The sequence below is a fragment of the Engraulis encrasicolus genome, chromosome 4 (genome assembly GCF_034702125.1).
Source record: "Engraulis encrasicolus isolate BLACKSEA-1 chromosome 4, IST_EnEncr_1.0, whole genome shotgun sequence".
Lineage (NCBI taxonomy): Eukaryota > Metazoa > Chordata > Actinopteri > Clupeiformes > Engraulidae > Engraulis > Engraulis encrasicolus.
The window spans coordinates 51,975,372-51,987,871 of NC_085860.1; the positions used below are offsets into that span (position 1 = coordinate 51,975,372).

General features: G+C 50.3%; 1 protein-coding gene across 1 annotated transcript in view; it reads right to left on the reverse strand.

Annotated features, from left to right (window-relative positions):
- The window catches only part of cmip (c-Maf inducing protein), a 52,300-nt gene that overhangs the window by 8,855 nt on the left and 30,945 nt on the right, over nt 1-12,500 (reverse strand). Inside the window, 11 exon segments of the mRNA XM_063197683.1 lie at nt 102-209; nt 619-667; nt 932-958; nt 5,319-5,384; nt 6,809-7,050; nt 7,052-7,238; nt 8,825-8,929; nt 9,892-9,995; nt 10,666-10,746; nt 11,088-11,150; nt 11,774-11,815. Of these exon segments, the coding sequence (XP_063053753.1) occupies nt 102-209; nt 619-667; nt 932-958; nt 5,319-5,384; nt 6,809-7,050; nt 7,052-7,238; nt 8,825-8,929; nt 9,892-9,995; nt 10,666-10,746; nt 11,088-11,150; nt 11,774-11,815 (1,074 nt within the window).

Below are 12,500 nucleotides of genomic sequence, written 5' to 3' on the forward strand. Positions count from 1 at the left end.
GCTGGTTTATCAGGCTAATTGAGACTTGGCACCATACATACCACACTGGCAAAAACCACACTGCCCCTAATGGGTAAATTGAGACTTGGCATCATACATACCATGCTGGCAAACAGCTCCCCGTCGTCATCACAGGCCACGCCCCCAGGACTGTAGAGCTGGAACCAGCCGTCCTTCCCAGAGCGCACACTCAGGAGGCAGGAGTGCACCTGGACAGACACACACACACACACACACACACACACACACACACACACACACACACACACACACACACACACACACACACACACACACACACACAATTATTAGCATGTTCAGCCAAATGGTTCCATTTGTCCTGGATCATGTGCTGCAGTTACGAGGAGTAATGCATAGACCCACTTCTGGCACACACACACACACACACACACACACACACACACACACACACACACACACACACACACACACACACACACACACACACACACACACACACACACACACACACACACACACACACACACACACACACACAGATAGGTGCGCACACACACACACACACAGATAGGTGCGCGCACACACACACGCACACACACACTAGGAGGGGTTGAAAGCAGTGTGTTGGAGACCCACCTCTTGCCGCGGGTCCTCAGCAAACCTCTGGATGACGTGCTTCAGCTCCCTGTTGACACAGCAGGCAACTAGTCAAACACAGCAGCACCACCAATACCCATATGCCACTGAGACACACACACACGCACGCACTAACTGCATTGCCAATTTGTGTCATAATGTTTCTAAAGCATAACTTTAGTGTGTGTGTGTGTGTGTGTGTGTGTGTGTGTGTGTGTGTGTGTGTGTGTGTGTGTGTGTGTGTGTGTGTGTGTGTTTTGTTTGAGGTTACTTACTTTGTGTGTGTGTGTGTGTTTTGTTTGAGGTTACTTACTTTGTGAATTTGGCATGTGCGAGGGCTCTGTGGAGGAGAAGAGAAGAGAGGAGGAGAGGAGAGGAGAAGAGAAGAGAAGAGAAGAGAGGAGAGGAGAGGAGAGGAGAGGAGAGGAGAGGAGAGGAGAGGAGAGGAGAGGAGAGGATAGGAGAGGGGAAGAGGAGAGGAGAGGGGAAAAGGAGAGAGAGGAGAGGAGAGAGGAGAGGAGAGGAGAGGAGAGGGGAAGAGGAGAGGAGAGAGAGGAGAGGAGAGGGAGAGGAGAGGAGAGGAGAGGAGAGGAGAGGAGGAGAGAGGAGAGGAGAGGTGAGGAGAGGAGAGGAGAGGAGGAGAGGAGAGGAGAGGAGAGGAGAGGAGAGGAGAGTGGAGAGCGGGAGAGGAGGGGAGGGGAGGGGAGGGAGAGGAGAGGAGAGGAGAGGAGAGGAGAAGGAGAGGAGAGAGGAGAGGAGAGGAGAGGGAGAGGAGAGAGGACAGGGAGGGAGAGGAGAGAGGGGAGAGAAAGAGAGGAGAGAGAGAGAGAGGGGGAGAGAGGAGAGGAGAGGAGAGGAGAGGATAGGAGAGGGGGAGAGAGGAGAGGAGGAGAGGAGGAGGAGAGGAGAGGAGAGGAGAGGAGAGCAGAGGGGGAGAGAGGAGAGGAGGAGGAGAGGAGAAGAGAGGAGAGGAGAGAGGAGAGGAGAGGAGAGGAGAGGACGAGGAGGAGGAGAGGACGAGGAGGAGGAGAGGAGAGGAGAGAGAGGAGGGAGAGGGAAAGGTTGAGGAGAGGAGAGAGGAGAGAGGAGTGGAGTGGAGGAGAGGGGAGGGGAGAGGAGGAGGAGAGGAGAGGAGAGGAGAGGGAGAACAGGTTAGAGGAGAGGAGAGGAGAAGAGAGAGAGGAGAGGAGAGGAGAGGAGAGGAGAGAGGAGAAGGAGAGGAGAGGAAAGGAGAGGGAGGGGAGAGGAGGAGGAGAGGAGAGGAGAGGAGGAGAGGGGGAGAGGGGAGGAGAAGAGAGGAGAGGAGAGGAGAGGAGAGGAGAGTGGGGGAGAGGAGAAGAGAGAAGAGGTGAGGAGAGAAGAGGCGAGGAGAGAAGAGGGGAGGAGAGGAGCAGGGAGAGAGGAGAGGAGAGCAGAGGTGGGCAGAGGAGAGGAGAAGGGAGGAGAGGGAAGGCAAGGGGAGGAGAGTAGAGGAGAGGAGGAGAGGAGAGGAGAAGAGAGAAGAGAGAAGAGAGAGAGGAGAGGAGGAGAAGAGAAGAAGAGAGAGAGAGAGAGGAGAGGAGAGGAGAAGAGAGGTGAGGAGGAGGAGGAGGAGAGGACAGAGGAGGAGAAAAGGAGAGGAGAGGAGAATGAGGAGAGGAGAGGACAGAAGATGAGAGGATATAGGAGAGAGAGGAGAGANGAGAGGAGAAGAGGAGAGGAGAGAGAGGAGAGGAGAAGAGAAGAGGAGAGAAGAGAGGAGAGAGGGAGAGGAGGGGAGAGGAGAAGAGAGGAGAGAGGGAGAGGAGAAGAGAGGAGAGGAGAGAGGGAGAGGAGAGAAGGGAGAGGGAAGAGAGGAGAGGAGAGGAGAGGAGAGGAGAGGAGAGAGAGGAGAGGAGAAGAGAGGAGAGGAGAGGAGAGGAGAGGAGAGGAGAGGAGAAGAGAGGAGAGGAGAGGAGAGGAGAAGAGAGAAGAGGAGAGGAGAGAAGAAGAGAGGAGAGGAGAAGAGAGGAGAAGAGAGGAGAGGAGAGGAGAGGAGAGGAGAGGAGAGGAGGACAGAGAGAGGAGAGGAGAGGAGAGGAGATGGAGAGGAGTGGAGGAGAGGGAGAGTGGAGGGAGAGGAGAGTGGAGAGGTGAGGAGAGGAGAGGAGGGGAGAGGAGAGGAGAGGAGAGGAGAGAGGAGAGGAGAGATGGGAGGAGAGGAGAGGAGGAGAGGAGAGGAGAGGAGAGGAGAGGAGATGAGAGGAGAGGAGAGGAGAGAAGAGGAGGAGAGGAGAGAGGAGAGGAGAGAGGAGGAGAGGAGATGAGAGAAGAGGAGAGAAGAGGAGAGAAGAGGAGAGGAGAGGAGAGGAGAGGAGAAGAGAGGAGAGAGGAGGGAGAACAGGTTAGAGAAGTTAAACACGAGATGCATTACAGCCTTATATTTATAAAATAAAAAACACACACAAGCGCACGTCATCAGCACACGAAGAGCACCATGCTAGCCTGTCTTGTTTGTGTGTCACTCATTAAAAAGGTACAGCGTGCAGGATTGTGGCCAGAGTAGGTATTGCAACCGTGCGGCTGATTTCCCAAATTTCATCTTCTGGTGGATATTTACTAAGGGATAAACTAATATCCACCAAACGTACAGTTTTGGAAGTTTTGCAGATAAAAAGGTCTATTACTGGAAATTCAAAATGGCGGACATGAAGAAGTATTCATGAAAAAAAAAAAGAAGAGTGTATGATGTTAGCGTGTTAGCCAGTGTTTGTCAGCACGTTGCACTTTCCTCTAAGGTGTGTGTGTGTGTGTGTGTGTGTGTGTGTGTGTGTGTGTGTGTGTGTGTGTGTGTGTGTGTGTGTGTGTGTGTGTGTGTTTTGCGTCTGTGTTGTTGTGAGCTATGGGAGGGTCCTGAGGGGTTAATGGGTGCCCCCTGAAGAGATCAGCTCATCTCCCACCAGAGCTCGGCTGACACCTGTGACACCTGTGACACCACAGTGTACACCAGCTGAGGCCTAACGAGGCCCCGGACTCCTCAGCCAATTACAGGGGCCACCCAGGGGCCGTTCGGGGCCCCTCCTCTGTGCCCCCCCCCTCCCTCTGTCTCGCCGCACCACAACTCCCAGTCTGCGCTACACATACGTCAGCAGACACTTCCCTCTGCACGCAGCATTGGCAACACGCAGCAACACACATCACTGCACACTTGACTGGTATTACGTAAGGGTTAACGTTCGGCGAGAAGGTCGCTACCGTGGAATAGCAGCACGACAGAGAGAATCTTTAGACCCCGACGCGGAGCGGAGGGGTCTTGTTCTCTCTGAAGTGCTGCTATTCCACAAAGCGACCGACTCGCCGAAAGTTAACCCGCTTATTATATGGATATACTTAAATGATTTACACATGCGGGGACATTTCTTTAGACCTATTTAATGTTAAGATTGTTGCTGCGCAAAACAAAACAGAGCCGTTGTGGAACACCGCTAGGCAACAGCTAGGTAGGCTAGCCAGGACAGGTGTTGTCTATCACAGCAGCTGATTAGAGTGACAAAAGACGTACCGGACCCCCTGCGGAGTGATATGAAACATTCGCTTTAGCCACTGACTTGTATACAAGCCAGTGGCTTTAGCAGTGAACGTCTTGTTGCCATTGACAGCGGTAGCCAGGACAACGGGTGCTGTCTATCACAGCAGCTGATTAGAGTCTTGTTGAAAAGTCGCTTTAGCAGTGAAAAGTCTTGTTGCCATTGACAGCGGTCTGTTATAGACCAACCCGTCCGTTATCGAAAAATAACAGACGTCCGAACGTTGGGGAGCCCCGTTGAAATGAATGGAGCATTCGACAGATGACGTCACAACCATATAATAAACACGTATTATGGCACAGCACATATTTTATTATGTACACAGACGTACATATTAGGCCTGTAAAGGTGCACTGTATTGTATTTGTACCGAACCGAACAGACCTGTACCGAACCGAATAGTGCTGTACCAAAAGGTAGATTGACATGACAGGCAACTCAGTTCATGTTTTTACATTATGCTGCCACTACATGCAGTGGCTCATGCAGAACGCTGAGAGAGAATATAAGAGAAAAAACTGGCGTAGAGGCTTGGTCTTTGTGAGACTTTGAGAAAAGTACTTTTTCTTACACTGATGAAATCTCAGACCCAAAGTAGCAGTTTGAATGTATTTTCCTTTTATATACTGTATACAGTACTGAAAATGTACCGAATGGTGACCCCAAAAACCGAGGTACGTACCGAAATGTGATTTTTGTATACCGTTACACCCCTAGTAAACACACACCTTCACAGACAAGAACACATCTATGAACAAGGACGCACACATAAAGATTACGTACACCGGTACCATCCACAGCACACAGAGAGAGAGAGAGAGAGAGAGAGAGAGATAGAGGGAGAGAGAGAGAGAGAGAGGGAGAGAGAAAGAGAGAGAGAGAGAAGAGAGAGAGAGAGCGAGACAGCGAGCGAGAGAGAGAGAGAGAGAGAGAGAGAGAGAGAGCGAGCGAGAGAGAGAGACAGAGAGAGAGAGAGAGAGAGAGAGAGAGAGGGAGAGGGAGAGGGAGAGAGGGAGAGGTGGAGGGGCGTGTCCTTACTCTTTGGGGAAGGGGAGAGAGGGAGGGAGAGAGAGAGAGAGAGAGAGAGAGAGAGAGAGAGAGAGAGAGAGAGAGAGAGAGAGAGAGAGAGAGAAAGGTGCAGGGGCGTGTCCTTACTCTTTGGGGAAGGGGATTGGCTGCAGCAGGCTGGCCAGGGCTGGTCTCCAGTCATCGTAGTCGGACCTGAGGAGACAGCAAACCATTAGTGAGCGTCACACACATACATACAGACAAACACACACACACGCGCACACACACACACACACAAGCATGCACGCAGGCACGCAGGCACGCACGCACGCACGCACGCACGCACGCACGCACGCAGGCACGCAGGCACGCAGGCACGCAGGCTCACTGACGCACACAAACACAGAAACAGAGACAGATAGCAGACGTCCAAAAAACTCGCTCTTCTAAGGAAGAGGGGTGGTTCTCTTTTCTGGCTGTGACTGACTGACTTTGGACTTTGAGGTCCATATCGATAGCAGCGGTGAGAAGTGGACTTTGAGGTCCATATCGATAGCAGCGGTGAGAAGTGGACTTTGAGACGGGGATAGAATAGCACACGTGACGTGTGAGACACTCAGGCCTAGGGCTGGGTATCGCAGCCATGTTCCTGTATCGATTCGATTTCGATTCTTAGGGCTTTGAATCGATTAATCACGATTCAATTCGATTCGATTCGATTCATTCCGAATCGATTCAATCCGTTCCCTTCTTGGTGCCAGGATTTCCCCCAAAAGATGCTGTTGCCTATTTTTATATAAAAATGTCAAAGGGCTGTGGCTTGACAGGGTTAACAGATTGCTAATTTGTAATAAGTAGGCCTAGGCCTAATTGACTAATACCTACTGGGTATTTTCCATAGACCTAAATTAAACAAAAAGAACAAAAAGAAAAAGAAGCAAAAAATCGATTTTGTGCCCTGTGAATGGATTATGTGAATTTCGATTCGATTTGATCAATAATCGATTAAAGCGATTATTTTACCCAGCCCTACTCAGGCCATCAAAGAAAACAGGACCTGAATGATCAGGTGGGCCTCAATCGCGGGCAGCCGTGGCCTTGTGGTTAAGGAGATAGGCTTTAGATCAGAGGGTTGCAGGTTCAAATCCCACCCTTCCACTCCCCATCGTACTCTGTGGCTGAGGTGCCCTTGAGCAAGGCACCCAACTCCACACTGCTCCAGGGACTGTAACCAATACCCTGTACTTGAAATAACTGAAAGTCGCTTTGGATAAAAGCGTCAGCTAGGTGTAGTGTAATGTGTAATGTACTGATATCGGGCAGATCAGACCACAGAGGAGAGATAGCTCACGGCCACAGACTTCACATGAACAAAGTGCTACGCAGGTTTACAGCTAATCTAGATAGCGTTCCTAAGAGCTTCACACCATTTGAACCATTCATGATTATTACCACAGCAGTCTTTCATCATCATTACTGTAAAATATGTGATCAAGATTAAAAACACTATCCAGCAGTAGCAGCATGAACGCAAGCACGAGCGCACGCACGAACGCGCGCACACAAACACACGCGCACACACACACACACACACACATACACACAGCTCAGTGCGTCCCTCCCTCCGCGGTACTCACAGCATCTTGAGGATGAGTGCGAAGCATCCCAGCGTGCGGTCGGCGTGCGCCGGCAGCTGGATGGCGAGGGCGCTGAGCGCGGGGCTGACCATCAGGCAGTCGATCAGGTTGGGCTCGCTGTCGCCCCCCGCGGGCCCGGTGGTGGCGGAGCGCCGCGTGTTGGCCGCGTTGTTACTGCGCTCCAGCTCCACCAGCACCTCGCTGGAGTTGACGATGGGGGGAGCGGGGAGGGGGGGCAGGGTGAGCGGGGCCGGCGGAGGTGGGGGGGGAGGAGAGTGGCGTGGGGGCCACCACGGGGGGCGGCTGGGGGGCGCCAGGGGGGGGCGTAGGGGGCTCCTGGCGCAGCAGGCGGAGTGGCATGGGGGGCTTGCGCTCGCTGTTGGGCTGGCAGCCAAGACGGATCTCCTTCAGGCTGGGGGAGTTGTCACGGCTACAAGGAGAGAAGGGGGGGGAGGGGATGAGAGGGGGGGAGGAGAGAGAGAGAGGAGACGGAGAGAGACAGAGAGAGGAAGTAGAGGAGAGGGAGAAGAAAGGGGTGGGGTTTACACATTAGCATTCTCAGCATCATCATCATCATCATCATCATCATCACTTTCATTCCCATTATAGGGAGGTCTCAGCTGCACATCAGAGAAGACACAAAACATCTCGGAGTAATCATCATCATCATCATCATCATCATCCTCATTATATAGTTTTCAGTTGCACACCATGGAAAGTACATGATAAAAGTAATTGAGACCAATTACCTCACCTGGGAGAATACACCTGACAGAGAACGAGCACTTAGCACTGGAGGAAAGGAGGGAGGGAGGGAGAGAGAGAGAGAGAGAGAGAGAGAGAGAGAGAGAGAGAGAGAGAGAGAGAGAGAGAGAGAGAGAGAGAGAGAGAGAGAAAGGTGGGATAGAGGGAGAGAGAGAAAGAGAGAGAGAAAGAGAAAGAGAGAGCGAGGGTGAGAGAGAGAGAGAGAGAGAGAGAGAGAGAGAGAGGGAGAGAGGGAGAGAGGGAGAGAGAGAGAGCGAGAGAGAGCGAGAGAGAGAGAGCGAGAGAGAGAGCGAGAGAGCGAGAGCGAGAGCGAGAGAGCGGTCCCCTGAGGTGAGGGCAGGGGAAGAGCAGCATGGAAACTGTGAAGCGACACCTCCTCCTCAGCGGGGGGGCGCGGACCCCCCAGGGATGCGGCTGGATGACAAAAACATTCCCTGGCTCCAAGTGGCGCCCGGAGCAGCCAATACGGTTCCTAGCCAATACCCACAGGCAACCTATGTGTGCGTGCATGTAGGTGTGTGTGTGTGTGTGTGTGTGTGTGTGTGTGTGTAGGTGTGTGTGTGTGTGTGTGTCTGTTTGCAGGTGTGTGTGTGTGTGTGTGTGTGTGTGTGTGTGTGTGTGTGTGTGTGTGTGTGTGTGTGTGTGTGTGTGTGTGTGTGTGTGTGTGTGTGTTTGAGTGTGTGTGTGTGTGTGATAAGTGGCTGACCCTTTAGGGTTGGGTGGTGACGTGTGTGTGTGTGTGTGTGTGTGTGTGTGTGCGTGTGTGTGTGTGTGTGTGTGTGTGTGTGTGTGTGTGTGTGTGTGTGTGTAAGGGGATACGGTGTAGTGGGGGGGGGGGGTTAAATTGTCCAGATGAGGAAGGTGGAGAGTAGAGAACTGAACCTGGCCCAGGGCATCACAGCAGATGCTTAGCTCTTCTTTGGGGATTGTCATTTTGTTTTTATCTAGACGACCTGGGGCCTATACTACAAAGCTGGTTCTGGAGTAAACCAGCCTAAGTTAAGATGTAAATAAGCCCGTAGGCTCCAGGCTCCAGGCTTACTCCTGAACCTGTTTTATAGTATAGGGCCCTGTTCACCTCAACGGATGAACAGATCTAGACTAGTCACCTGTTGGGTTTGGGACAACTGTGTGCAGTTTAAGACTACGTTCTACAGGTGTGTTGACCTGTTGAGGAATGTAAGGTAGCACAGCTGGGCTGTGCTGAGCTTAGTATCAGACACCTGTGTGGAGTTGAGTGCAGCTGCTCACCTGTTGATGAACTCCTCGTAGCAGGAGTAGATGGCTGCCAGACACACGGCCACCAGGTTGGGCAGCACGCGGGGGTGGGGGCACTGACCTGTGGGGCCATGCATGCTGTACAGAGAGAGAGAGAGAGAGAGAGAGAGAGAGAGAGAGAGAGAGAGAGAGGGGGGGGGAGAGAGAGAGAGAGAGAGAGAGAGAGAGAGAGAGAGAGAGAGAGACAGAGACACAGAGAGAGCCACAGACAGAGAGACATTACTATAGGGTCTATTATACTCAAACTCAACATGATCCCTGATGAATACTGATCATTCACCTGTTGCAAGTCAATAATTGTTCTGTCAGTAATACAGAACAAACTAAACACGCCGTCTTAACCTATAATTGATATTCTCCAGCCTAATACGGTCACTAACTGTACCACATAACTATGTACCTACTTACACAAACACCTCGCTTTTGGAAATGAGGAAATGAGCATTTTCCCCACTACTCTATCCACCGTATACTTCCCAGTTACAAGGATGACAACATTACTATTTCCGTAGTGGTCGCTAGCACTAAACGATTCAGAAGGGATAAAGACAGCCTGACCGGAATTGGTAGACAAGAATTTGTGGAGCATGACAAGCATTGAGAAGTGCAGGGTTTAGGGATGCAAATTATCGATTAATTCATTAATCATTAGTTGATAGTCTTATCGATTGACTTACGATTAATTGATAAGCGCCGTTTTCCCCCCGAAATCTCAATGTTTCTTGGAAAAAAACTACTAAATCTAAAAAATGTAATTAAAAATTGAGATAAAATACCACATTTAAATTAATTCTATTTCAATTCTTTAATCCAAAGGTGATTTAAATATTCCCACTATAAACACTCCTCTTCCCACACTCCCTTCACATGCCCATTTCACCTGGGTCTCTTGTCAGCTGAATTGTCGATTAATTGTGATTAATGTTGTTTAATCGATTAATGCATGGATCGATAAAAGTCGATTAATCGATTAATCAATTAATCGTTTGCATCCCTAACAGGGTTAATGGAGGAGGTGGGTAAGGCCCTCACTCACTCACCTGTGGATGAACTTCTTGACGACCTCCAGGCCGGCATTGAGCTCGTTCAGAGCCAGAATATACTCCTGAGTAAAGAGGCGCAACCGCGGACACTTCCCAAAGTCCTGCAGTGAGAGGGAGAGAGATGGAGGAGAGAGAGATATAGGAGAGAGAGAATGTTTTTATTATGCTACTAGATTATTGTTACTACTATTGATACTTATTTTTTACTACATGTTATGTACTTGTATGCTTTGGCAATACGAATTTCACTTTTGTCATGCCAATAAAGCGCTATTGCAATTGAAATTAGAGATGCACCGGATCCTGATTTTTAGGATCCTGCCGGATGCCGGATCCACTGCTTAAGATCCTGCCGGATCTGGAACCGGATACCGGATCCGGAAACGGATACCGGATCCTACGAAAGGGTTGACACACATAGCCTACTCGCACATGTGGGCCCTTTTTATTACGTTGGCTCAAACTATTTTTTAAACTCATGGGCTTACTGCCACACGTGCCTGCACTGGTCGCTTCCAAAGTTCTTTCACTCCATGCAGCAATTGGGATTGTGAAAGACTGACAGAAAAACCTAGGCTAGAGATGCACCAGATCCTGATTTTTAGGTAACTGCCGGATACTGGATCCTGTGAAATACCCTATTATCCTGCTGGATCCGGAACTGGATCTTGGATCCTGTGCACCTCTAATTGAAATAAATAAATAAACAAATATACATATATATAATTTATTTATTTTGGGAGGACATGACATGTGCACCCGTTAACTCACCATGTTGTGTTTGAGGATTCTCTGAACCACGGGAGTGAACACTTCGATGACCACCATTGAGCGAGGGCGCTCCCGACAGTGCTAAAAACCAAGCACACGTACACACACACACGGTTATTTGTGGCCTGAATTGAATTTCCTTACACAAATTACACGGAACCTCTAATGTCTGCTTTCCGTGTGTGTGTGTGTGTGTGTGTGTGTGTGTGTGTGTGTGTGTGTGTGTGTGTGTGTGTGTGTGTGTGTGTGTGTGTGTGTGTGTGTGTGTGTGTGTGTGTGTGTGTGTGTGTGAGTGAGTGAGTGAGTGAGTGAGTGAGTGAGTGAGTGAGTGAGTGAGTGAGTGAGTGAGTGAGTGAGTGAGTGAGTGAGTGAGTGAGAGAGAGAGAGAGAGAATGTGTGTGTGCATGCGTGTGTCTGTGTACCTTGCAAAAGAATTCACAAAGGTCCGGTGGGGGATGATTGTTTTCCAGGAGAGGGGCAATGGCCTGCAGAGAGAGAGAGAAAGAAAGACAGAGAGAGAGAGAGAGAGAGAGAGAGAGAGAGAGAGAGAGAGAGAGAGAGAGAGAGAGAGAGAGAGAGAGAGAGAGAGAGAGAGAGAGAGAGAGAGAGAGAGAGACAGACAGACAGACAGACAGACAGACAGACAGACAGACAGGGTATCAGTGAGGTAGATAGAGAGGTCAACAGATCCACAGCCAGAGACACACAGTCATTGTATGCATCACTGAACTGCGTTTAGCCAACTGACCCAAAGTGTTTGGCTGTGTGCATCAACCATTATACTGTCAATGGCATCAACGCATCACAACAGCATACGTGCATGTACTGTAGCTCCTTGACGCAAATGCATTACATTTAAGAAAACTCTCATATCACTTCCTCTACAATCACCACACACACGCACAGGCACACGCACACATATCGGCGCACACGCACACACGCACGCGCACACGCACACACACTACATTTAAGAAAACTCTCATATCGCTTCCTCTACAATCACACCACACACACACGCGCACACACACACGCACACGCACACACACGCACACACACACGCACACACACTTCCTATGAGGAAAGCATGAGGCATGTCTGATTGACTCACCACAATAATGTTCTCGTGGTCTTGTGTGCTGAGCGTAGTGTTCTGAGAAAGGGACAGAGAGAAAAGTTAACACACACACACACCCTCGCGCACATCATCACATACACACCCCCTCACGCACATATGCAGCCACGCACACACACACACACATCTACATGCCAAGACAGGTAACCGCAACCCCCTCCAATCTTACACATCACATCCGCTCTGTTGCTTTCAGTTTCTCTTTTAAATATCTAACCGGACGTGATTCACTCCCCTTGGCTTCTCAATCGCTTCCTCAACGTCACACTCTACCAGGCTCCCCTCCCCTCCTCTCCCAGAACACCTCCCCCTCCCCCCCCCTCCCCTCCTCTACTCTCCTCTCCCCTCCCCTCCCCTCCTCTCACCTCTCCACTATCATACCCTCCTGAGACCCGGCCATTGGCGTTTGTCCACTGTAGTGGACAATACTTTGCTACATGTATCTCAAACAAACTTTATGCAACCTATTTCAATCTGGGATTACTGTAAACTAGACATTTAGGGCTTTACAGTGATACCACATTTGTGGGGGTGGGGCCTGTAGAACACCTGTCATCTGCTTCCAAAATGGCCGCCATTACACTAGCCAGATTTAATGGCCATAGGTGAAGGAAGTGATCATATTTTGGAAGAATGTATGATTCCATGTGTCCAAATGAATTTGTTTCATAAATGTAACACCCTAAACAAAATGCTAGTCAAG